This window comes from Lepisosteus platostomus, chromosome 27 (genome assembly GCF_059453375.1).
Source record: "Lepisosteus platostomus isolate fLepPlt1 chromosome 27, fLepPlt1.hap1, whole genome shotgun sequence".
Taxonomy (NCBI): domain Eukaryota; kingdom Metazoa; phylum Chordata; class Actinopteri; order Semionotiformes; family Lepisosteidae; genus Lepisosteus; species Lepisosteus platostomus.
The window spans coordinates 2,128,822-2,154,584 of record NC_142637.1 but is presented as its reverse complement, the minus strand read 5'-3'; the positions used below and the strand labels follow the sequence as shown (position 1 = coordinate 2,154,584).

General features: G+C 50.0%; 1 protein-coding gene across 2 annotated transcripts; it reads right to left on the bottom strand.

The window, feature by feature from the left end:
- Positions 1-113: 113 nt before the first annotated feature.
- On the bottom strand, positions 114-20,820 carry LOC148638964 (MAP kinase-interacting serine/threonine-protein kinase 2-like). Of its 2 annotated transcripts, none has more exons than XM_088622038.1 (14): positions 20,727-20,820; positions 16,446-16,642; positions 14,886-14,976; positions 14,459-14,560; positions 14,193-14,290; positions 11,772-11,851; positions 10,917-10,990; positions 9,825-9,929; positions 9,342-9,397; positions 8,966-9,061; positions 4,174-4,368; positions 3,919-4,083; positions 3,725-3,765; positions 114-3,627 (listed from the first exon to the last, which is right to left on the bottom strand). In XM_088622038.1, the coding sequence occupies exons 1-14, from the start codon at positions 20,803-20,805 to the stop codon at positions 3,360-3,362; spliced, it is 1,647 nt and encodes a 548-aa protein (XP_088478164.1). In that variant the 5' UTR covers positions 20,806-20,820; the 3' UTR covers positions 114-3,359. The 2 variants fall into 2 exon arrangements, with proteins under 2 accessions (XP_088478164.1, XP_088478165.1); XM_088622039.1 differs by lacking the exon at positions 20,727-20,820 and adding an exon at positions 17,368-17,531.
- Positions 20,821-25,763: the final 4,943 nt, after the last annotated feature.

Genomic DNA, 25,763 nt, shown 5'->3' with positions numbered 1-25,763 from the left:
CTGGCAGTGTTGAGGCACTGCAGTGGAGCACGCTGCAAGGGCCATCGCTCCAGAGAACAGGAAGATGTCCTGGACAGTAATCCAGCGAGCCAGACAGACCATGACAAGACAGATGTGGTTCAAAGCATTTATTTAAATTCCTTTAAAAAAACAATACAAAATTCTGGCAACAACAGTCTTTAGAAACCTTGCTTCTAGTGAACTGTTATCAGTCATATGGTACAGTAAAGTGCTTTCTAATTTTTTTTTGTCTTTGATTTCCATTCCCAACGCCCATCATGTCGGCTCTCAGGAGGAACAAACAGTACTTTACCAAGGCCTCGTCCGCGAAACTCCGGAGACTCTGACAGTCGTGGGACTGTACTGGAAATCGCAGGCAGAGTTCACATTTCTGTAAAATACCTCCCCTTCCTCCTCAGAGGATTCAAGGTGGTGAAGTACTACAATAGTTTCTCCAAGGTCACATTCTGACAGCTCTGGCTGTGTTTACAAGTTTGGAGAATAATCTGGGGGGGGAGCAGTATTTTATTTTCCCTAGCCAGAACAAGTTCTTTCTACTTCCTAGAGATGTGGAAAAAAAAATCCAGAAACCCTGCTGGATTGTTTTCAACACCTTCTCATATTTGGTGTGAAGAGGAGGGTCTTTTAAAAGTGCTACTCTATACCTTAAGAAGTCCTGACCACCCCCCCACCCCCCTTGTTCACGTACAAGACCACAGGACAGCCATGGTGGGTTTCAGAGGTAGCACTGCTGTGCGTCCGACGTCAGCTCGTCTCTGTGTGGCGCAGATCCGCACCGGAAGAGTTATGCATAGACAGCAGGGGGGGGGAAGGGGGCAGAGGGTGAAAATACTGAGTCTAACAGGTTCCCACCAAAGAACACCAAAACCAGGCTCCTGCGCCTCCTGTCCATTTGTCTGCAAAAGCTAGTTTCCAGAATGAAATAAAAAAGGAAACAGCATTTCCGATTCAAGTAAGTCTTAGTATAAGACATAAAACCCCACAAATATGTATGTGTAGAAAGATCATAAAAAAAAGTTTACAATCAGCATCCTGATTATTGCATCCTCCTCCATCGCAAGAAGGGCAATGCGTTTTTAGTACCATAATAATGCTTGCTGGTAATGTTGCATTGACATTCTTTCATTAATTACAGGAAAACGGGCTTGGGCAACAGAATATTCCTTGGTGGTAAAACAAGACTGCCAAGCATTGCAAATTCAAACTGCGGTGGAACCGAGATGAAGAACTCAAAGCCATGAGCAGGCGGCAGTGAATGATTTAAAAATGGGGGAGGGTTCGATTACAAAAACCCTCTCAATCCTCTGCTGTCTGCCAACATATTCTGGGAGAAACATTGCTGGCTAATTAAACAGCTTGCCTTGGTTTGAAAAATTCCAGAAGCCGTCAATCAAAAGTGGATTTTGTTTCCCGTCCAAAGAGAACATTGCCCAAACCTTTACATAAAGTAAAATAAACAATGCCATTACCTTCTGTTGTTGCCTATTTCTCAAAATAGTCTTTAAAATACACACTCTGAAGTTTCCCTCCTTGTTCACATACTGTCCCGTTCAATTCCATTGTCACTCACAGCCACTAAAACGCATGACAAAAAAAAATAATAAAAACATAAAAACGTCTCACCTGCGCAATTACACAAGAGCACCTGCATTCAAATAAAAAAAAATAAAAGAATACAACCCATAAAACAGTGTGGCACAGTTCTCATTTTACTTGGAGTTATCCACGTATATAAAAAGTAAACACTTAAAAAAAATTATATTTCTCCTTTCGTATTTCACGCATGTTCATTTTCCTTGGAAGACTAGTTTTTTTTAAATTTTTGGAATGCTTTTTTTTTTCCTACCCTCCGTCATTGTCTCCATGTTAAACCTGCGCTTTTCATTTCTGCGAACGGTTATTCCCTCCCTCCCCCCCCCCGAGCTTCGGCTAAAGACTGTTCAACCGGCGAGACGCGATTCTCCGGCCCGCCTGGGCTCGGCTGCGTCTTCGAGACAAGAACGTCTCCTGGCCAAGGGCTCCCTGAGACACGCCACCCTGGCAGCCTGGGCGTCTACCTGCAACTGGAGGACAACGCTGGGCTCATTTCGGCCATCAACGGCCATGCCGAGGTGGCCCCCCAAGGGACATCCCCGCTACCCGGAGACAGGGTCGAGTTCGCCCCAAAACATGAACCCCACTTCCACACGTGGCTTCCATTTCGATTCTTTTTAAGACATTTCACCGGAGATCTATGGCGGCGTTTAGCCTCTGCACCAATTCAACGAGTCCTAAAGAAATAAATCACTCCCATGCCAGCTCGCACTTCCAACTCTGGAGCCTGTCAAACACGCCTGTTTGATTGCTTTTGTGAGAATAAAACATTCCATTTCAGAATCCAGACTTCGGCTCAGGTCATGGGAAAGGAGGGCCCAGGTCAGCCCTACAACAAGATGACCCGCAGAAGACGGCGCCGAGACAAATCCGAGGACCCGTACAGCTCAAGTTTCCTTTCAGTCCATTACGATTCCAGCACCCGGCGTGCCAGGAATTTGAAATCAACGCTGTGCCAGGACAAGCATGGGGCCGCATAGAGATGAAAACTTAAAATGAGCCTTTAAAGCTTTTACTGAGAGGCACCAGCAAAGTGTCAACTTAGATGTGTGCGTATGCTTGTATCACGGGGAAAAAAAGCCATATTTTAGTGTTGAAATGGGAGAACAATTTCCATCCCACTGACATTTGAGAGTTTCAAGTACAATCTTACACCCGCCCGTTTCTCTTTTCATGTTTAGGCTCATTCCCAGTAAGACTTTTGGAAATGTAGCAGAGGTGAAGGGGCAACGGGAGTTGGGGAGTAGGATCACCTGTAGAGAGAAGGAGAGCAGCAGAAAGGTTCTAGCAACAGCAGCTCGCCCTTCGTGGCACCAGGCACTTTGACAGCACTGATTACTCACAGATCGGCTGAATCAATGCCAGAAAAGCCTTCATTGCGACAAACGCATAAGCAGGTGTGTATCTGCAGAGGTAACATTAATGCAAATACGCCCCAGGCAAATGGTATTCCTGATGAGTTACATTGGTGGGAAAAAAAAAAAAGTTAAACGAGGAAATTCACAGTGGATCAAGTTGTAATACTAGAGCAGCACAAGAGTAGTCCTTTGGTGTCAAAGTCCGAGCTCCTTTGAACTTCGATAGCTTTTGTCCTTGTATTCCCCGGCCCTATCCTGAACATCCCTTGAATTGCCTCTGTCGTTTTTTGTAAAAAAAAAAAAGTTCAGGGATCTGTGCTTTTTGAGCGGCAACAACCTGCTGAGATCTGGGAGAAGACCGGGCCCGTCTGGAATGGGGGTGGGGCCTCACGCGCAGTCGCCCACCACGACCAGCGGCGCCAGGAGCTGGTGGAGCTCGGAGGCCGACACCGGCGCCCCCTTCAGGAGGCTGCTCTTCTGCCGGCGCCGCGCCAGCTTGGACTGCGAGGGAGGCGAGAGGCGCACGGAGCAGGAGGGGGCGGCGATGACCACGGGCCTCGGCTCCTCCGTCTCGCTCTCCTCCTGCTGGGCCAGCTGCCGGTTCACCGCCACCGCCTCCGCGGCGAAGAAGGTCAGGTCCTTGGCGCTGCTGTTCCTGCAAGATGCAAGGAGGGGGGAGGCCAGTCAGTAACGCCTGCTTCAAGAAAGCCCCTTTGGGAAAAGTTCGGAAAGCAGAGAGGAGGCTCACTTACCTCTGAAGTAAGATGGGAGTCGGCAGTGTATTTGGAGCACACTGAAGGGGCAAAACAAAAGAGAGTCAGCGCATGGGCGACATCACCTGGTACCAAACCAAGACAGCACAGGACTTCCCAACACGCACTGGGGCAAGTCTGTAAGCCACTGTCCGGCAGCGCCCGGCACACGGAAACAAAGAGCAGGCACTCACCCCCTGCACCCAGGGGTGCTGCAGCACCTGGGCAGCACTCAGTCTGTTCTTGGCATCCCGCACAAGCAGCTTGGAGATGAGGTCTTTGGCACCGGATGAGATGTGAGCCCAGTCCTTCTCCGGGAATTCGTACTTCCCCTCCTGGATGCTCTCGAACAGCATGTTCTGGGGGGGGAGAGAGCCGAGGGGAAGAGTTCAGACATGACACTTCCCCAGCGCGGGCTCACAGAGAGTGAAAACCTCAGGGCTCCTCACCTGGCAGGAGTGGCAGGCCTCGCCCCAGTCCCAGCCACAGTCGCCCCCACAGCGCCCCACGAAAGGGGGGTACCCGCTCAGCATGATGTACAGGATGACCCCCAGGCTCCACAGGTCGCAGCGCTTGTCGTAGATGCTGGCCTCCTCGCTGAAGGCCTCCACGACCTCGGGGGCCATGTACTCCGCGGAGCCGCACTGTGGAGACACCGAGCGCAGGCGTGGTTAGCAACCGGCGCGGCCAGCTGCTGCACCTCACGTTAGAAGGGGGGGGGACCCACGTCCGTTTAAGATGGTGCTGCTCGGTTACACTGAAGTCTAACCTCCTTTTTCCAAGGAATGCCTCTTGGGCGATCCTTCCCAATATCCAATTCGATGCAAAAACTATAAGAACCCGTATCGCCTCTGCCTAAAAAGCACTAGAAGACATCTAAAGGTAAACACCATCATTTACGAAACCCCTCATGAGCTTGCATGTTCAAAAACTGGATTTCCCAGCCAGTTCCACAGTCCCATAACCGGGAGAACTTAAAGCTTCAAACGACACGGTGTTCATCTTGGCTTTGTCCTCTAGCACAGACCTGCTTTCAGGGGAGCCCGTACAGACCACACAATGCTCATCAAGAGGGTCAGAAACAAGTCTCCAATTCCAGCCAGATGGGACTGCTGAGCTGCCACTAAGCAGCTGGAGCTGGTCAGATTACAGCGGTTTCAAAATAAAACAAATAAAACAGGGGTTGTTGGCACACAGCAAAGCCAAGCTTCCCTCCTGTAAAGTGCCCCCGCTTCCTTTCCAGCCCTGGCCTGAGCCTGTCGCCCAGTTGAGGGCCCAGCCTGTTCCCAGTCCTGCGTCTACAGATTTGAAATGGGCCGTCACTCGGACAGCAGGCCAAACACCTGCTGGGCTGATGCAGACTGACCATCTTAAAGAATGAAAGTGAACTTCAGCAACTATGTAAACAAAATTCCAAAAGCAGCTTTCCTTAAGTATTTGTAGAAGGAAAAAGGCCAGATAAACGAAGGGAAAGTCAAGGGTTCGAGACAGCCTTGTGCAAGGGGAGGTGGTTGTGTGTTAACCATTAAGGACGGAGTAACTTCAGAGTCCAGATCATTAAGTGTTGTTACAGAGCCAGTACAGTGCTCATACTTTTCACAATACAGAATTTCTTCCTTATGCAGAGAGGAATGTGGCCATTGAGACATACCTCTTTGAAAGAAAATGCTGAAAAGGCAAGACTCATGTTCTCAACTTTGTTTTCCTACTGCCTGTAAAGATTGGCATTTCAACAAAAGAGCAGTGTGCTCTTCAACCGGCCAGAAATGGGTTGGGTGAGTGTGATCATCTTCAGATAAAGAGGAGAGATATTTGCCTCTAGCTTCTGTAAATGGGAGAAACATTTCCTGTAATTGGAGCCCTTCTTCAGACAAGGGATCTTGCATGTTTTTTTGAACACTGGAGCCTCTCTTGTTAGCCTGCTGCAGCTGTCTGGCGGCCGTGCAATGTTAGTGCTCTGTATGGGAATCTCAGATTCCAGACACTACTCCTCCTGTTGCACTACCATCTCCCAAAACACCCCATACTTCCATGCCATCCCCGCATGAGGTTTAAGCCTTCGAGGCTTTAAGACAAAAAACAGGCCTTCAGAACCCTCCATAATTACATGAACAAAACGTTCACTGGCGTTTTGTTACATAAGCCTGAACCAGCTGTCTCAATGGCTGTCCTCAGAGATGGAGTCAAACAGAGTCAAGCAGAAGCAGTGAAACTCCCACATTCAGAAAAGAGAAAATTCAAGTCCATAATACTTGGCCTCGCTGGCTGCCCATGACAAAGGGGAACTAGAGTTCATCTATGAGAAGGCTGGGGGCTTGAGGACCTCAGGCACAACTATAGTTTCAAACTGAATGATCAGGCCTGCTGACCCTTCCTACTGGAACTGAACTCGACACTCTCCCCCTCAGATTTTAAGCTTTTGCAGATTGAAATCTGCATCAGCCCTGTCACTTTAAGCACACAAATCCCCAGCTCTGCTCCTGCTGTCCCCACACCCCAGCCCTGGGGGCAGGGCGCAGAGAGACACCTGCACCCCCCCCGGCTCTCCCCAGACGAGCAGGTCTGCTTCAGCACATAGAGCAGCCGATTCTTCAGCGCACTACTGTCCCCACTACTGCACCAGCACCAGGCAGCAAAGGCACAACAACCCAGACGGGGTCCACTGGCGCGTTGGGGTGCTGCTCCACTCGCTCGTTTCGTTTCCTTCCTTGTCTTGCTACACTAAACTGCTAAAATGTTACCATTTAATCTTTGTTTAGAGAACTTTGAAAAGCTGCTTTTAAAAAGGCGCAATCTTAATAATAAATAACGAGAAAGATTCCAAAAGTTCAACTCTGGTTTTAAAAACAGGTTTACTGTTAAAAGGCTGAAGTGGCATGAAAGCCAACGGAAATTTGCCCTCCAGCACTTCAGTGCACACAACCCTATTAGTGTCATTTATGGATCCAATATTCAGATCCAATTCCTGAAATACACTGCAATAGAAGCTCATTTGAACGTCGGCCCCAGCGAGCACAGACACTCCCAGTCTGAAGACTGGTGCGTGGCTGAAAAGCAGCTGACTGGGCGCAGCTGTCAACGGGCCCACAAGCCCCGGGCGCGGGGCTTTCCCGAGTGACGTGCGCCCGCCCGCGGTGCCGGTGCGCTCAGCGCGCCGCCCTCCTGCTCCGCCCGGCCTGACCGTGCAGCCTGCGCCGTGCACGCAGGCAGGAAGCCGCTGTCCCTCTCTGGATTCGCAGAACATCCGTGGCTCAGAAAAAGCCCCCTGCCCCCCCCCCCCCCACCACCACCACCACCTTGACGGGAAGCCTTAACTTAAACCAACAGAGGTGAAACTGCTTTACTGGCAGAAATGTGCAAAAAGCAGACACTCCTGTACTGATGTAGGGAGGCAAAAACACAAACTTGTTTACAAGATATCAATTGCTTAAACCCTTGCATTTTATGTTGCAGGAGCAAAAATGCAGCCTTTAGCTTTTTACAATCAATAAGACCACTGCTCCACTTTTGTGTTGCAAGTCGAGACCGTGACCTTGGTTAAGGAGTGTTTCTACCGGTTCTTGCCCCGGTCAAGAACCTGGGTTTTGCTGCCCTGAATGTAGGAACCGATTGGCAAAATCGGATGACCTCAGACCATTGAGCAACCCACTTGCCGACTGCTGCACAGCCCTCTGGGGGGGTGGAAACAAGGAGTTAAACACCAGCAGCCAGCCGAGCAAAAACAAAGACCAGCCCTTGTGGGCGAGACAAACAGGACACATGAGCGCAGCCTGGAGCTCTGCCAAAGCCATGCCCCCTCCCCAGCCCCCACCTGCCCTCCCAGCCAATCACGGGGGAGTTGCTAGGCTGAGGCAGCTTCTGTTGTCGGTGCGGAGGTCTCGCAGCTCTCAAAAAGCCGTTACAAAAAAAAAATGCAGACAAGCAGCTTTGCTGCACAACACAGGGAGCGAAGGGGAGTTACGCAACCGGGCTGCAGTAGCAAACAATCTGAGGCCTGTTTTGTTTTTTCTGGGCGACTGCAGAGTCTGGTGGATATGTGGGGGGAGGGGGGGCCAGGGTGGTTGCCACAGATGGGATTCCTTATCAAGAGCAGCATAGCAGAGGGCTTTGTTTACCAGTCACACTCATCAGCCCTGTAGGGACCACATGCTCCAGGCATGCAAAACCGATTCTGCATGCTTTGTTACAGACCCCTTGAAAGGCAAATGAAAGCAGCCCGGTTTTTTAACTGGGTATTTCATATCCAACGAGCACAACTGGGGATATTCACGGAGCTCAAGCTGAAGCAAAACACCAGCTAAAGTTAAAGTTTACCACTCCTGCCCAGCCCAGCAGGAAAATGGTCTGATTTTCTCACTGTGCACACTATACCAGGAAGACCTTTGTTTAGAACCGGCAGCACAACTCGTATTCTTATACTTAGAGGTACTTTCCAGCATACAGCTCTCCTTTCCTTGAGAAACCTCACACCGCCCACTTCTCCGACTTCCTGGAAGGCTGTTAATGAGAAGGGAACGGTATCCAGGCCTGGACTCCCTCCAGCAGCCCTGGCCCTGTTGGAGGGCATCTCTCGTGTCTTTTAACGAGAGGGAATTACACACATCCCCTGCATCTTCCCGCTATCCAAGACCCTGAAATAGAGCCGAGCCAAGGTGCCCAGCGAGGGGCAGAGCCCAGATCAGTTTACAGCCCCCTGTGCCCGGCCTGGCTCTCCCCTGCCTGCTCCCTCCCACCTGCTGCTGCCTGTTAACGCTGCTGGCAGTCTGCACAGTCATGGCCCAGATGGTGGGAGCCCCGTGCACATGGAGGAAGAAAAAAAAACATCTACGTGCTCGGCACCAGTTGCAAATGATCGTTTTTTTTTTTTTTTTTAAGGCTTGTAAACACATCAATAAGTAACGTCAAGTGGATGATCTTTCTTCCCGCAGGAGGTTTCGCACTGAAAAGCCGCAGACCGATGGCAAAAATCTCCCCGCAACCGCAGCCCTCGTCAATGCCACACCCCGACCCCCCCGACCCCCCCTCCCGTCGCAAACAAGACAGGAATAACATTCCGGGAATGCCTGGTCACGCGCTCGACCCAACCCGGGTTTCTTAACAGCGAGCTGCTATGAAAGACCGTCGGGCCACCCCACGTAGCTTAAAAATGTCACCGTCTCGTCTGCAAAACTGAGAGCCGCGGCTTCCACAGCCAGGAAGCTTCAAGAGGCGAGGCCCCGGGAGAGCGGGGCAGGGACTGACCGGCGTGAGCAGCTCCGGGGTGGAAATAGGGGAGCTGTCACTGTTCAGCTTGATCCCGCTGCCCAGGTCGAAGTCGCAGATCTTCACAGGCGAGATCTAGAAGAGAAAGCAAGGGCCTCAGGAACCCGGACCAGGGACTGGCAGTCTGACTCTCCAGCAGGGCAGCTCAGGATACCAGACCCGAGTGCGTTCGCGTGCAGCGAGTTACAAGATTTGGGTTTTTTTTTGTTGACACTGCTCGGAAATAGTTAATCCTTCCGAAAAGGATTCCAGCTCTTCGTTAGCTCGTGAGACAATCAAGTGCTGATGCCCCCCGCCCCCCCCCTCCAAGTAAAGGAGCCCAGCGCTTCCCACCAGAAGAGTGTGAGACACTTACTCTGTCCTCATGCTCACACAGGATGTTCTCGGGCTTCAGGTCTCTGTGAGCCATGCCTTCAGAGAGAAGAAACTCGATCAGAAACCCCACCTTCAGCCACCTCCACCAAATTCTAGAACATGTTGCAGGAGCAAAGCAAAAGCCCAAACATAGGCTCTCTGTTGCATTTATGGGCATGGCCGTACCTTAAAATACCCCTTTAAATAGCTGACGGACATACAGAAAGAAAGCAATTGCATAACCAGTTGTGCCACTTATATTCCAGACATCTACTACAGATGAGTATGGACGTCCTCACTGCTGTCAGTGCAGCCAGAACAGGGTGGGTACTTCTCACAAGTATATACAATTTGTTCACACTAACTTGGCTTAAACCATGGACTCATGCCCAATTAAACAGGCAAGCATTTATCTTTTATCTTTTAAAGGAAAAAATGTTGGCCAAGTAAAGAGGAAGTTCAAAAAAGTTGAAGTGGGGCATACCTTTGTTATGCAAGAAGTCTAGTGCACTGGCAATGTCCTGCACCACAATGCTGGCTTCCTGCTCGTTAAAGTGGCGCCTCTTGTGGATGTGAGTCAAGATGGAGCCTGGAAAAAGGAGCAACACACACCCACAAAGTCATCAAAACAGACTCGATATTCGCCAACACGAGCCCAGAAGGCCGTCTGGCTTCACCGAGATGCACAGTCTGAAAAGCACTGAAGTGGGGGGGGGGGGAAAGTGATCTTAAAAGTTTCCTTAATCCATGAACTCAATTCTCTAATCTTCCGATTGGAACCTGTGTTATCATCGGTGTGTGCTTGTCTTTATCAGGTCAAGGTGGGGACACCAGACTGAGTCTCAGTACTCCTCTGGAGGGTAAGATTGTTTGCCTTCTCAGCTATTTACAGAGTATGCAGGGGTAATTCACAGAACATAGTCTTATCTTTGATTTTATGATTCACTTTCTTCAAGGATTTTGTGCCTTACCCTAAAAGAAAAAAAACCCTTAGCACATAGAGAGCTCATCTACTGTTTTGCTTCAGTTGTTCAGAACAATACAGGGGAATTTCAGGAAAATTCCTGATAGCAACACTAATTAATACACAACAGGCTGTGAGTGTGTCCTTCTTTATAGCACACATTTAGTGAATATGTCCACCCCAGTGGACTGATGAACCGTCACTAGCTCCAGCCATCACTGTGCTGTGTGAAACGTAACCGTGCACACTCTCGGCAAGCTGCGACAAAGAGCTCTTGGCCAGGAAGGACTTTCAGAACAGCTGCTCCAAGTTTGTCACCTCCAGTGACACGACAGCTGTTTCACCGCATTCTGGCTTCTTCAACCAGAGACGGTGAGCGACCTAGCCTCAGTTCAGGCTTGCCATATAAAACCCCATTCAGCCACCTGCTACAACTGCCAAACAAAGACCTGTAAAGGCTAAAAGCTGCCGGAGCGGTCCTGCAGTCTCCCAGAACCCTTTCTCTGAACTTGGCAGAGTGAGAAGGACAGAACACGAAGATGAGACCTAGACAGCAGATGAACAGAAACTCCATGGACGCAGAGGGAAAGAAGGGGTCAAGAAACCACTCACCTCCTCTCAGCTTTTCAAACACCAGGTAGAACTTCTCTTCCTCCTCAAAGAACTCGACCAGCTCCAAGATGTTTCTAGGACAGCAAGCAGGAAGCACAGTGAGTGTGGACAGGGGAAGAGGGAATATCTAAACAGAGTACAACGTTTACAACAAACCCATATCTAAAATGAACACCATGACAAAGCGTGTGAAAAAATTATTTTCAGTTGGAAGACATCTTCATGCATAGAACTCCTACAACAAAATACCCACGCTGTGATTTACAGTAAGGATGCACTCATGTCCCTTATCCGCTGTTACCATACTGAGTTAAGTGGAAACTAATTGTAATATGACAAAGATGCAGAAATGCTATGGAGATTCTGGCGAAATTACTTCTGCCTCAAAGTGATCCTTGGAAATGTCATACAAAGTTACTGGGCCATCTGTTCAGCTGTGAAGCTGATGCAACGGATAAAGCTTGGCTTGGCTGTCACAATTAAAGTGCACTGCCATGGGGATAAACCAGAATTTAAAGCTGCCAGGACTAAGCTATTTTGGTCCGAATGCTTACAATAGTCACAGACTGCCAGCTGAAAGACAGGAGGTCTATTGCTGGAAATTCTTTAGCAGTTGTCCACAAGATCACAGTCCTGCGTTTTCCCCAACATACACCCCCCCAGCTGAAGAAAAACGTTTGCCTGGGCTAAAGACCATGAATCATTTTTACTTGGGCCACGAGCAAGATGTGCAGGGGTGCATCAAGTTTTACCAACACAGGCTGACTCACGACTCCAACCCAAACGTACTCATCATTCCGCCATGACAGGCCCGAGAGAACGGACTGCACGGCCCTGCGAGGCGACGGTTCGTACCTGTGACCCTGGCACTGGTAGAGCATCTCCACCTCCCTGAACACACGGCTGCGGCTGTGTCCGGGCCTCTTCTCGATGATCTGAAACACGCCGGAGAGGCGCGGTCAGGGCTCTGGCCGGGCCAGCGGGCGAGAGAGGTACAAACAGCGAGGGTGTGCGCGTGCCACTCGCCGTGTGCGTCTAGGACGCGAAGGTGGCTGAGAGAAGCTCTCAACTCGCTCAAAACCAGACAACAGAGAAAGATAAACCTGCATCTTGTTTTCCACAAGAAAGCTAGTCAAACTACAGATTCAATCCAGGATTTCTAAAACCCCAGAAAACAAAACACCCAAAGCCTCACGGTTCTCCACAGAGAAAATGGTGTTAATCTGAAAAGGAAGGCTTCATCCTGCCTGCACAACACTCAAACTCCCTGCCCTGCATTTTTCAAGGCCCTTTGTCTCCCGTGCATATTGTCCCCACCAAGCAGATTAGGCTGCCTTTGTGACAGCGAGAACGAACACAGTGCCAGTCTAGGACACACAGACAGACACCGGCTGTTTGTGCAGCCAAAGCCCCGCAGCGCGGCGCACACAGATCACGCCTGTCCCACTCGCTCCGCGGCCCCCATCCTGCGGGGCTTTCACTACATCGTTTTCCAACGCACGACGTTAAAGCCCCCGTTAGTTTTTTTTAAACAAGTACACATCAGTCCACCGTCCACTGCAGGAGCCGATGGGAGAACTCGGCGCCTAGGAAAGGTGGGGGAAAAATAGATTATCGCAGACCGACGGACAGGAAACTTGTCAACTTGAATCGGTCAGAAACTGTGGAAATTCAGCTGCTGAAGAGGGATTCTCTTGCTCGCAGCTCCGCTGGTGGCGTTTTGCAGCACTGCGTCGCCACAGACAGCAGCTCCTGCAGTAACCCTTCAGCTGGGGGGGAGGGTAAGTGATTAAAGGAGGCTAGAGACTCCATCTGCGGGTCTGTAAATCAAAGCGCCGTACATCGGACACCCACAAGCTGCAGTCCGTGCACAGGGACCGCTGGCTCCTGCTCCGCACTCTCTGGGACGCCAGCCATCAATTCCTCACCCCCCCCCCCGGAGAGGGAGGGCAGAACATCTGCTCTCCACCCCTCCCCCCAGCCTTCTCCTCCTGAGGGGCTCTGCCCCCCAACCCCAGGAAGGGCTTTCAGTAAACAAGTCAGAGGGTAGTGGGGGGCTAAAGGGGGCAGCACATTCCCACAGTGGGCCAGAGGCACACTTCATGAGATCAGGGCTCTACGCAGCGTGCATGCCACGTGAAAAGTGGAGAAAGAAATAACACACCCACCTAACCCGCTGGGGTGTGGAAGTCTGCAAACCACCTCCATATGGGTCTACAATAATTTAGAACAAATAAAAGACTAGAGCACTATCTGCTTTCAAGTCATTTACGGGGTCAAATGCTACAAAACCCCCAGTCCGGCTGACTACACGCACTTATCCAATCTCTTCAGCAACTAAAAATGAGGGGGGGGGGGGGGAGGGTAAAATGCAAACAATACTGCGCAGGAATTTTCCTTACACAACGTGAAATGAAGGGACGCCGTTAATCGCGATTCGCGTTACGGCTCGCCTGTCCAGACACACGCCCTTCCAAGCTGTGAAACACGCCGCCTACGTCATCACCTCGGGTCACAACCTTCCCCCGGCTCCCCCCTCCCCGTGTTGTTTTGGCACGGGCGCCTGCACATTCTGTTCCCGCTGCCGGAGCGCCACCGGCCAATAGGCATTCCACGGAGGGGGCGGAGTCCCCGCCCCCGCGCTCCCATTGGCTGGCGCTCCCCCCGGGCACCGTCAACAACAACAAGGGGAAGCTTCTGTGCTGAGTTAGCAAGAGGGGCCGGCGAGCTGCAGAAGCGTCTGCAGGGACTGCGGAGTGCATGCGTGTCCTTCTAGAGCTTGACGCCCTCTTCTTGCGGAATTAACAGCCCTGTATCCCCGCGGGATAAGAGGCGTGCGAAGACGGGACTTCCTGCGAAAAGTGAACCAGCTCTCGGCGCACACGCGAGGGGAGACCGGGTGTCGGGCGCAGAATACAGAGGGGAAAAAACTGCGGTCTTGGAGCGAGCTGATGTTACAAAACCCTTTACCTTTCTCCCCTCCCCCACCCCCCCAAAAAAAACATTTTCACACCACAGCCACCGAATCTCTATAAAGCACATGCCGCGACAACTGCCAGGCATTTAAAAACCCACATCCTGGGCTGCACACGTGATCGTGAACGCTTCTGTTCCAATACAGTGTGTGACAACGCACTGATTTATCTGAAAAACCTGGCGCAAGGGAACTTTTAAACATCAGCAGCTATAGTAAAATAGCAGTGGGCAAGAGCCCGATTACAGTTAACTCCCATCAACACAACAGCCTAGGGCTTGTTTATATTGAATGGGTCTTACCTTCACAGCGTACTCCTTGTTGGTAATGAGGTTAATGCAGGTCTGGACTCGGGCATACGCCCCCTCTCCAAGCACCTCCTCCTGCAGTCTGTAGACATCTGGGTCAGCACAAAGACATCACCCGTCACGATACCACCTCTGACCCACAGGTGTCGCCAAACCCAAACTCCCCTGATACTCGTGCCTGTTCAAGCCAGTTCTTAAGACGCCATCACACCAGTCCCCTCCACAGCCCATAGGGGTATTTTAAATAATCACCAACTCACCTTCGAATCGCCCCGAGAAGCTGTCGGTGGCCCGGCACCTCTTTTTCTTCTTGTTTCTCTTTTTGGCATCCGGGATGTCGATAGGCAGGCTGGAAGGCATGTCTTCACACACAGAAAAAGAGGCCACATCTCACTGAAAGCTTTAACCAGGAGGCACTCGGTTGTATAAAAAGTCACTGTGCCTTAAATACTCTGAACGCAAGGGCCAAGGAATGCTTGAGCTGGCTTTATTAGCGACAGGGCTTGGAGACTCGGATCTAGCTGCAACATGCTTGGCTGACGTTTTACATCTGAAGAACGGAAATTCTGCGTGGCTGGGAAGAGTCGAACGCTGAACCTGCATCTTGGTCCTGCTGCCTCCTGCGTCCGCGGACCGCAAGGCCACGCGCGCGCCACCTAGTCAAGAGTTTACCGTGGTAAAACTCACCGGGTCTGGGGGGGCAGTCGAAATTGAAGGCTGAGTCCAGGAGATGGGATCCGTTCTGAGTGAAGTCATCAGATTCAAAGGGGTTCTGCCCCTAAAGCAGAGGGGAAAAAAAAAACTGTTTGAGTTGCAATACCAGAGGGCTTTGAGAGTCACAAGGACAACAGTCCTTAATCTGCTTCAAGTTCTTCCCCTCAGTGAACCCGACACAGAAAGGCATTACTACAACGCAAAGCTCTTATCTAGGACAATCACAAATGGCTGAGAACAGGAGTGTGACTGTGACTGTGTAAGGGTATTAAAATTCCTGTTGCCCAGATTCCCAGTAGTTTCATTCTACAACTGCCAGAACACACGAAAACACTTCTTTAAATTCGTCCTTCCAGTCCATTTACACACCAGAACCAAGTTTCAAGACTCATGAACTGAGCTTGATAGGAACAGGAAAACAGACCATTTACAACCAGAAAGCCACTGAATTCCAGATCTCAGGAAACGGTACCCGAGTCCAAAGGAAAAGGCAGGACTGGAGGTATGGAGCCCTATTTAAGCAGCAGGGCTGCTCCATTAACAGAAAGTGATGTAACCTGGCACCAGTGTGCCCCCCCCCATCCCTGGCCCAGACCAGCTCTCTCCAGGACTCACTTTCCCAAATTATCCCCCAAGCTAAATTCACACCCTGCTGCCAACAGAACTGCAACAGCACAGCCACATTCTCTAAAGGGGCTATGAATGGCTTCAAAAGCATCTGTGTGTCATAAAGAGACATTAAAGGGCACTCAGCCCTAATCCACACAAACACTGACTACCATATCTTAAACTAACAAGAAATCTCCACACTGCTTGCTCATTCTCTAACAAACTCCACTGTCTTTGAAGATAGCAATGATAAACCTGGTGACAATTCTTGAATGAAAACAGCCCATACTACTTTTAAGACAGAAATTGAAACGTCACCCCAACTCAGTCTTCCTCCTTAGAAAGAAATGCAAAAAATACACAGTGCAAAAAAAAAAGAGAAAGAGTCCTCATTACTCATCCCTATCAGTCATCTTATTACACATATTGAAATATCCATAGAAGTTTACATACCCAAGTGCTGACCTCACGAAAAAGCAACACTCAATTCTGACAAACTGAGCTTTGATAGGCCAAACTCTGCTGATTGCTTTCCGATATCAGAAATGTGGTATATGACCGGGAATATGTACGACATTTTATAATCTTTATCAGGTACAACTTTTCCCTTAACAGGTTTTTTTCTTAATTTGGTACAAGACGCATGTCATTTTTAGACGCAAGGATACAACTGGCGAAGACAGCAAGACGGTCGTTATTCCGAGGCACTGTCATGATGCTCTGGTCTCTGAATAGATGGGACATGTCCAAAGCAGTACCGTGCCACGCTAATGCTCTATGAATCATGCATCGGGGAGCTGCCGGCTGTGAAGTTTCAAACTACTGTAACTGATCCACCCACTGAAGCTATAAATCAGGACACGCAGACGGCGCGATCAAGTCAACAAGTTTTAAAGCAAACCAAATAATACACAGCCGACTCACCTTGAATGAGCGATGGAACCCAGTGATTTCGGTGATCTTATTCTGCACCATCTTGTCGCAGCGATTTAAGAGCGGACGGGGTGTGACAAAAAAAACACTCTTGCTCCCAATCAAACGATTGATCCCCGAGAAGAAGCTGAAGGCTCCCGGTGAGGTCTGGGGTGGCAGATGTTTGAGGTGAGTTTTAAACGGGATTCCTACGGAAGGAAAACGGAGAGATGGCCGATTACAACAACGTCAGGCCGGTCTGAAGATTTCACACGCACCGGCCCGCTTCAGCAGCGCGGATAGAGATGACAACACCGCCCGAGCGGCCCAGCGCCTCCGTGGAAAGTGCCCGTCATACGCTGTGCCCACATTTGGATAAAAACAGAAACTGGGGGGGAAACCTCAGGTCGCCCACTTTCGCATCACTCCCGTGTCGGGCTGCCCTTCCGAGCGCGAAGCACAACAATAGGCTAGAAAGAACCAGAACTGCCCGGACCGAAAACAACAACAACATACTAACAGCATGACCAAATCGGACTGCTGTGCCTACACCGAGCTAAAAATAGAAAGAAAAGTCGTCTCCGTGCCCTAAAATCGCATGTGCAAAGACGTCTTAAAACGTAGATGCACGAGCTAGTCCGCTCCTCTTTCCTCTGGGTCCTACTCATCCAGGGAAGGGCTCCCCGGGCTGTAATGTATTTTCCGAGCCGCATTTGACCACGGTCCCCCGGCACCCAGCAACACGCCTCTCTGTACAGTACCGCGGGGTCCGCTGGACGCCCCTGCAAGAAGAACAGCAACAACAAAGCCCTCCCGCTGAAGTTAAGGCATAACTTTCGCCCTCAGCGCTGTCCTCGCCCCGCGTCCAGCCGTGCTCCGTTGCGCGTCGTTATAAATCCGCCCGCTCCCCCACCCCCAAACCCTGCAAGCTCACCCCGTCACGGCTCGCGCAGCTCCAGCCTGCAGCACCGTCGTCAGCCCGAGGCGAGCGAGCGAGCGAGCGCGCGCGAGTGTGGGTGCTCTCCGGCGTGTGGGAGCGGAGCGGCGGCGCCACGGCCCTTATATCACCTCCCGTCTCCCCGCCCGCCCCCTCCGAGCCGAGAGCACGCCCCAGCAGCCCGGCGGCCTCAGCGCTACGTGCCGTACGGGCGGGCAGGAGCCTCGGCACGCTCGTCCTGGGCCGGGCCGGGCCGGGCCGGGCCGGGCGGCAGCGTCCACCCCTGTCACCAGCGGGAAGGCACGACGTCAGGAGAACTTGTAGTGACTGTAGGGCAGCCAGACGTTAACATGCACTTCTGGATCGAAGATAAAGCCCCCCAACCTGTGGTTCTTGTTTGGGTTTTTTTTTAAGCGGAGTAAACAGAGGCTCCGGGGTGGGTGTTTAACCGCATTTACCTCTGTCCACAGGATTATCTGCAGCGTGACCCTCGATAAACACGGGGAGGGGTTGGTCATGGGACGCGCACAGCTGCTGCCGCCGAGGGCGCTGTTACCTGCCGGCGGGGCGGGGCCTGACGCACCTGCTCCCGGGCCGAGCGTACCTGGCCCAGCAGGTCCCCTGAGCCGCCGTCCCCCCGGGAGGGTGGCGTGTTGTTGTTGCTGCTGCTGCTGCACCGTTTCCCCGAGCTCTCGGCGTTATGTTCTCTCGGTGGCCGTTCAACGGCGGCTGCCCAGCGGTTTAAGGCGTCTGGGCGTCGCCAGCGCACAGAGATGCAGGCTCTACCGACGCGCAAGGCTGAGCCCCCGCTTTGTAAAAAATAGTTACGTCTACCACGTAATCGATGCGAATTGATACGGTCTTACAATTGTAAGGCGCGCCTTCCACGCTGGTGCAGTTACATCCCCTTCCTCTCGGGGGCGCGCACGCCTGGGTCTGAATGGGCTCTTGCTCCAATTAACCGAGACCGGCGACTTTTATGATTATTTGCCGTAAAAGAAAACACCTTTTAGTTTGTTTTTTTTTTTAACTGGGATGTTTTGGGATAGTTTAATCTCTTTAGAAAAACACCTTTTCGCACTACAGAGGATATGTCGCAGTCGCCCCGCGGTCAGCACAGGGCAGGAAGCCTGTATACGTCTGGGACACGTCAGATCGTCAACAAGTCCAAAATCTCCCCTTCGAGGTCTCTTACTGAACCTTAAATTTACACCACGAGAAGTTAGAGGGCGCTGGAAAAGACTGCAGTAACAACACCTCCAGAAAACCGAGTTCTTATGCAGCTGGTTCACCCGAGATCAACGTGCACTCAGCTGTTGGGCGCCCCTGGAACTTGTGCATCGTTACTTGACTCAATCAAATTAAATTTTGTTAAAATTGAACAGTTCATGGGTTGAAATCAGCCCCCTCTACAGAACGCCGACGTACAGTAAAAGCTGTTGGAGGGAGAAAATGCCGCTCATTCCATCGTATCGTGTTTAACCGCAGTAGCTTTTCCACAACTTGACAGTTAAGAGGTTGTAGTCGGATACTTGTTTGAAGTATTTGAGAAGTATCGTTTCTCTTGACGAGACAGAAGTCCGGATTCAGGGAAACTGGGACAGAGAGGCCGCGCATGTGGGTTAAATCGTTAAGTAGATAAGGAGGGAGGGAGGGAAAAGAGGATTTTGATTTTCATTATGCAAGAGTAATAAAGACCGTTTTCAGCTACCCCAGTGACCAGGAGTTACGCTGTTAACTGGCGTGGCGGACATAGCACAGAAATAAACAATACGGATTCACTCAATCAATGAGCCCATTGAGCGAGACTTCAACCGTAATCCCAGAGAGGAGGTCTGGGTTTCATAATGATCCGAACACGCCCAGCCGGGTCAGTGAAAATAAAAGAGGATATTCATCTAAGCTTTTTTTTTAAGAAAAAAAAGAGGTGATGACCGGAGTTGTCTTTTGACGCCCGTAGCTATATCGCTCCGTTACCCTCTGTTAACCGCCTGCTTCAGGACAACGCGTTTATTGGAGAAACAACGGGTGCAGATCTAGACGCAGCTGTTTTTGCACTGAATTCGTTTTCGGATCGCTTCTGCCGGAGGAGCCGTGAGCTGGCGGGGAAAGTCTGTTTCCATTAAACTCGCTGCTGCTCTGTCCTTTCGGAACCGCGGCGGCAATACGGACCTAGAACTCCTGGCTCCGAAAGTCGCTTTCGCGTTCAAGGTCTTGGGAGAATGTCGAAAACTAGACGTTTTTGGTATCCGAAACCCTTTGGCGTTTGTTTTCTTGCTGTATTCTGTAGACCTTCATACCCACTTTGACTTAGAACGTCATGTACGGACGTGTGCAAAAACATTAATACAAAATTTGTGTTAAGCGTATTGCCTTTATATTATAGGCTGGTATGGCTGTGTAAATTATACCTGAACATTTCACCCCGACCTCTGTAGTCCGGTCATATATTTATCTGCACATAAATATGTTCCCCCCTGGGTGTGTTCGACAGCAGAACGTCTTGTGACTCAAAGCTCGCTCTGTGCATACTGGCCAATGTACAGTTCCTTTTAAAAGCAAACATTATGCAATGTCCTGGCTGCCATTCCCCCGTTCCCCGCGCAGGCCACATGATGCAATTCCTACTTTTGAAGAAAAACAATCTCGTTTTGCTTTTAGTTCCAGGTCTGCAGCCGCGGCGGCCGGCGTTCAGTGCGGTGATCAGTTTCGCAGAAACTTTATGAACTGTAAAATGACCCTCCCCTCCACCCCCACCCAAAACTAAAGAAGCCGCATTTGAGGTTTTTTAAAAAAAAAACCTTTTAGGAGTAAAAAAAAAAAGTCCAGCTTTGGAATTGCGTTCTTGTCAAAATACGATAGCCCAGTACCTTGTGTACAATCTACAGTACATATAGATTAAAGCCATCTGGACTAGCTGTCCAGAATGTCTTAGTTTGCCTGAAGAGAGGGTCTGTTCAGAGATTGAGGTATTTATTTAGGACGAAACGGAGAAACGTTCACCCCTTTCATCAGAGTAAGCCTGCTAAGTGCTCAGCGGGGGTCGTGTTACCGCTGGCGTTCAATTTGTGAAGCAGGAATACTCATTTCGGTAGACCCGAAGCTCTCGCCGTTCCGCAGCCGAAATCACGGGAGCTGTTCTCGTCACGAACAGACACAGCGCACCGTGTTTCCGAAGCGTGTCCGCACCCGGGATCTGCTCCCGGCCTTCTCGGTATTATCCAGTTTGGCAGCTTAAATGAGAAGAGCGACGGTCTTTTCTTGCCCGAGCCCTCCCTTGCTCGGCTTAACGTTTGCTCTCTGCGTCCCCTCTGCAGAGGTACAGTACAGGTCTCTGCCGTGGATTACCGATTTACCTGATAATTCCGTACTACCGGGCTTTGTCCTCCATCTTGGCAGCATTAACGAGAACATGATCACAACAGGGAGAGCCATAGGTATAGTATTCTACTGCCTAGAATAAAAAAAAAAGCTCCAGTTAAGGTTTACATTTTTATCAGACTCCCGAACTGTAAATAACAGTAACTAATTATCTCAACTACTCGGACATACCCTTACAAATCATCGTCCCCATGGCGTGTAACTCCGGGAACTGGGTGGTATACCAGCACCTCGGTAGGAAACCTTGAAAGCACGTTTCTTTATTTTGTCCACTGTCGTCCAAGAAAAACACACAGACTATGAGTCTCGCCCTTTCAGGAGTTGGCCAAGAAAAGCGTATATTTATAGTTTTCCTGTGAAAACGGAGGTCATATTTGATACTGCGTTCCACTTCAGGTGTGTTGCCTGAAAGATAACCAATTGCAGAAACCGAACACTTACCGAGGGAGTCTATAGCATTGCAATTACTTGGGGCTATGCCTATTAAGAGCTGTTTACTCAGAAATAAGAGAACAAGTTCTTAATTAGTTAGCAGAGGAGATACTGGACGAAAGTTTGTGTGCTGAAGGTATTGAAAAGAAAACGTAAACGATGACATATCTTTAAAAAACGATGATTGGGCACATTAAAAAGGTCAAAGGAAAGAATGCAAATCAACCACATCAATTAATATAGTTGATTAAGGGGAACAAAACTCGGCAGAAAGTCACAAGAGAGACATAACAACACTAACGAAGTTGCGAACGAGAGGAGGAAGTCAACATACAACAGACAACACTGAAAACTGTAACTGACAGAATACTTTTAGGTTGCAACACTTTTATAAATGCAAAACAAAATATGCACCCTGGAAGCAGGATAAGAGACAGGACTATACCCTGGACAGGACACCTGTCCATCACAGGGTAAACAAGCACACAGGGACACCTTAGAGACACAAATTCCCCTGGCTGGCTTGTTTTTGGAATGCTCTGGAAACCAGGCTAACAAGAGAGAACATGCAGACTCCACACATAAAGGTCCTTGGTACAGAAATGAACCCGAGATGCAGAAGCTGTGACACTGCCAGGCCACAGTGCCACGGGTCATGTTAATAAAAAAACATTTATGATGTTTACAAATAATTTTTTAATTATTTCAACAGTATTCGATACTGTACTTCAGTTCCTTCCCGTTTTAAAGTGCTTCTGAACGTTTGAACTAGTCAGTATGGTTAAAGCACAGACGTCTGTGACTTCCTGTGGGACTCCAGGCACTCTCAGTCTCCTGAAGAGTAGACTGATCCACAGTATTTGCCTGCATAAGAGGAAACCTGTTACTGATATACACTCCAGTGCTCCAGGCAAGCCCATCATCATGATGTAATCTGAACACCTGTGCCTGAACACAGGTCTGCAGCAGTAGCAGACACAAGAAGTAACCCACAGGTGTGGCCCAGCTGCCTTGCATGTCTCCTGCTCCCCTGGGGTTGGTCTTTCTCCCTCGACCTCCATCTCCTGTGTCGCTTTGGCACATGTTGTAATATCTGGGGAGGACGGGTCCCTCTCTCTCAGCACACGCTTGTGGAATACTCTATGTATACAGATAACATGAGCAGCTCTGTGGCAATGCTACAGCCTGTCTTCAACAGAATGAGATTAGTTGTGGGACAGCAGGGGCAGCAGGGTGACGCAGTGGTTAGCATTTCTGCCTCACAGCACTGGGGTCCTGGGTTCAGTTCCATACCGGGGGTGCAATCTGTGTCCTCCCACAGTCTGAACACTTACTGCTTGGTTAACTGGCTTCTGGGAAAACCGGCCCAGGCGCGAGTGTCTGTGTGTTTGTGTCTGTGTGTTCCCTGTGATGGACTGGCGTCCCTTCCAGAGTGTATCCTGCCTTGCGCCCATGGCTTGCTGGGATAGGGTCCCGCTCCCCCACAACCTTGCATTGGATAAAATGGATGGATGTAAAAAAATCATGGGACTACAGTGTCATCACATCAGACATGTCACTCTACAGCTAGCTGCAATTATATCACTGCACAAAAACATTGCTGTATTCAAAATAACTAAAAACCATACTAGGCTTCTTAGGAGCTCCAGGTCCTGAAGGGCTACACAGCTTTCTCCAGTTATTAAAGGTAATGTACAATCCTAGTTATTAAAGATTTGTAAACAGTGGTAATGTAGGCAGAGCTCAGGAGCATTTTTGCGCACTGCTTGTGTTGACTTGTATTTAAGTTGTATGTTATTTAACTTTAATTGTTGCTCAGCGCAACAAATGTAACTCAGCGCAGCTGTTGTGTGTTTATGTCTGATGTTTCCTTATAGTCGTTATATCAGAGCCTACAAGCACTTCATTGCACTTGTACATATGACAGATAATCTGAACTATCATTATTTACAGTACACGAGGCTCCTACTGCAGCTAAACTATCACCTCAGATACTACAGTAGTGAAACCAGTGATAACAGGGGAACTCAACAGTAACTGCTCGGAAAGAGCACAGGAGCGCCAGAAAGTTTAATAAAAGCACTTTAGAGCACGTGTGCTTGTTCCATATACACGATCTGCCTTCGCTTCCGTTGGGCCACGTACTGCACACATCGCTGAACCTCTGTGCACCCCTGCACAGGTAGGCGGTGTTGCATATCCTACTCAGCACAGTGAGAACAACTCGAGCCCCTGCTCCGCTCAGACAACGGAAGAGCACTGTGTCGGGGCTTCCGCCTTTAGAAGGCCGAACTGCGCTTGGGGCCCGTGTGTCGCGGCTGCGGATCCGCCCCCTCTTCCTTCCGTGTTCTCGAACACGCAGGAATGTTCTGTTCTGCAAGAGCTGCGGCGCTTTTCACGTCTCGCACGGCGGGGCAGGGCAGGGCAGGGCAGGGCAGGGCAGGGGGAGGGGCTGGAGGGGGGCCGGTGGACGGGGAAATGTCTCGGCGGCCCGCGCTGCTGGCCCGCTCGGGGGCCGGGTAGCCCGCTGCAGCGCAGACCGGTCTGAACCGCTCAGGCGCCTGGAGCTGTAATGGTGCTGCAACATTGCATCAGAGAAAGGGAAGGAGAGGGAGGAGTGAGTCCCGGGGTTTCTGGAAACTCCGGGAAAGCGTGAGCCAGCCCGCCGAGTCGTCACGGCCGCAGGGGAGAGTCCCAGTTTCTGTACAGTAATAGTGAGTCCTGCGGGCTGATGTAAGCACACCACTTTTCCTGAAACCGAGATACTGTACCGTGAGTGGAACTGAGCCCAGGCACACCACAGGAAGCTCTATCACCAATTAAAGGGATACGTTATGACTACCGAGCGCATGCTTTAAATATAATATCGTTCTGCTTCTTCGTCGTTTTTGCAGACAGCTTGTGTTGTCATACAGCCCTGGTACTATAGAATCAGTAAAAAAAAATTACGTGTTTTGCCTTTACTCTGTGCCTTCTTTATCGGCTGTAACCAGGCACAAGGCCTGCTGCCTCTGTATTCCCAGTGCACCGCTGTTGGATCAGATGGTCCAGCATGTCAGGTCAGGAAGGGAGGCCATGAATGTTCACACAGTCAGAGGGCTGGACATGACCTCGGGCAGCACTCTCTTCCTTCAAACACTTGGGCAGCTAATACTGCAGGTACATTTACACTGTCAAGTTTGCATCAAGACCAAGTGCTTTTGATGCACTGGGCCCTGCTGAGGAGTGGCACAGAACGTATCCGCGACACGACTGGGAGTCAATGGGCAAAGCTGGGCTATGTCCTCAGGGTAGAGAGAGGCAGTTGGGGCACTTTGGGAAGAGACTCTGCAGTTGCAGGTGAATAACTGGTCTGAACTACAGTAACTGCTCCCAGTCTCTTCAGCTCTCGAGCCAGCTCAGACACTAATGGAGTTACACTCAGCCCCACCAGTAACCAGTTGCCAGTAACCATCACTCTGGTGCCTCTGTCTAGCTCTTACTAAAACTTAAATCCTTTATTCAACAATAGGTGCTTATTAAGTACAGTGTTTATATACTGCATATGTCTTAAGACAAGTTCAGAGTAAGCCTGCTAAAAAGCACAATTTGAGCTAATTTCCCACCTCATAATCCCCATTTTAAGAGGGCAGCGTGTCAATAATCTGATTGTTTTTTAGTATTTTACACAGCCTTTGCAAGGGACTCTTGAATTAATCTTTATGTGTACTGTACAATAAGAAGATGCCACAGGCTTTATGATGTTTTTCATTGTTTCCATTTGTGATGGTTGTAAGTAGACTTCTGAAGTGCATTTGTAGGAACAGGAACAAAACAGTGTAACAGATTAATTTCATTTGTCCTTGTAGGTGTGATGCTGGTGCTTCTTACACAAAGTAAAGATGGATTGAATCAGCTGAAGAAACATTCCTAGAGGATAACAGTACTCAGAATCATGCCCTTAACTGCACAGCGCTGAACATTTAAGGATGCAAATAATCCAACTGCGCCACCTACTGCACATTTGTATATATACTTTTTATAGTATAGGGACCAGTAGCGTCTATTTCACCACTGAGGTCACAGTGGGCCTGGGGGCTCTTCAGTCTGACCCCTGACCTCAACAGGCACCAACTCTCCCAAAGTGCTACAGTGTGCTGTGTGCTGGTAATGGGCACAGTTATTTAAGACTGGTGGCCAGTGGCCTCAGCAGAGCAGGAGTACTTGCCCACACGTGCCTTGTTCATCCAAGCAGTTTTGTGGAGGAACACCACCAGCCCTCTTCTGCAACACATGCCTTCACAGTGTGGAGCTCCAGGGTTCTGGGCTCCTGGCTGTGTGGAGTTTGCCTGTTCTTAGTTCACATGGGGTTATTTTGACCCAATACAATAAAGGCAATGTTGTGTCTGGCAGGTGCCACTAGTACAGCCAGTACAGGCTTTGGGAGTGAAGAGAATCCGATCCAGATAAACATGGTGCGCCGCCTGCTTGTCTTTTCTGTGTAGCCTCTCTGATGTTCTAGGGCAAATGTTTGTACTTTTAGCTTGCACAATTAGCTACTTTTTTTTTTTTGCTGCTATGACTGGACTGTTTTAGTGTCC

Coding starts and splice junctions, on each gene's coding strand:
- LOC148638964 (XM_088622038.1), bottom strand. CDS start 20,805: ATGGCTCTCCCTGTTGTGATCATGTTCTCGTTAATGCTGCCAAGATGG. Junction 14,977..16,445: donor GGTTCCATCGCTCATTCAAG/GTGAGTCGGCTG, acceptor CCTCTGCTTTAG/GGGCAGAACCCCTTTGAATC. Junction 14,561..14,885: donor CGACTGCCCCCCCAGACCCG/GTGAGTTTTACC, acceptor CTGTGTGTGAAG/ACATGCCTTCCAGCCTGCCT.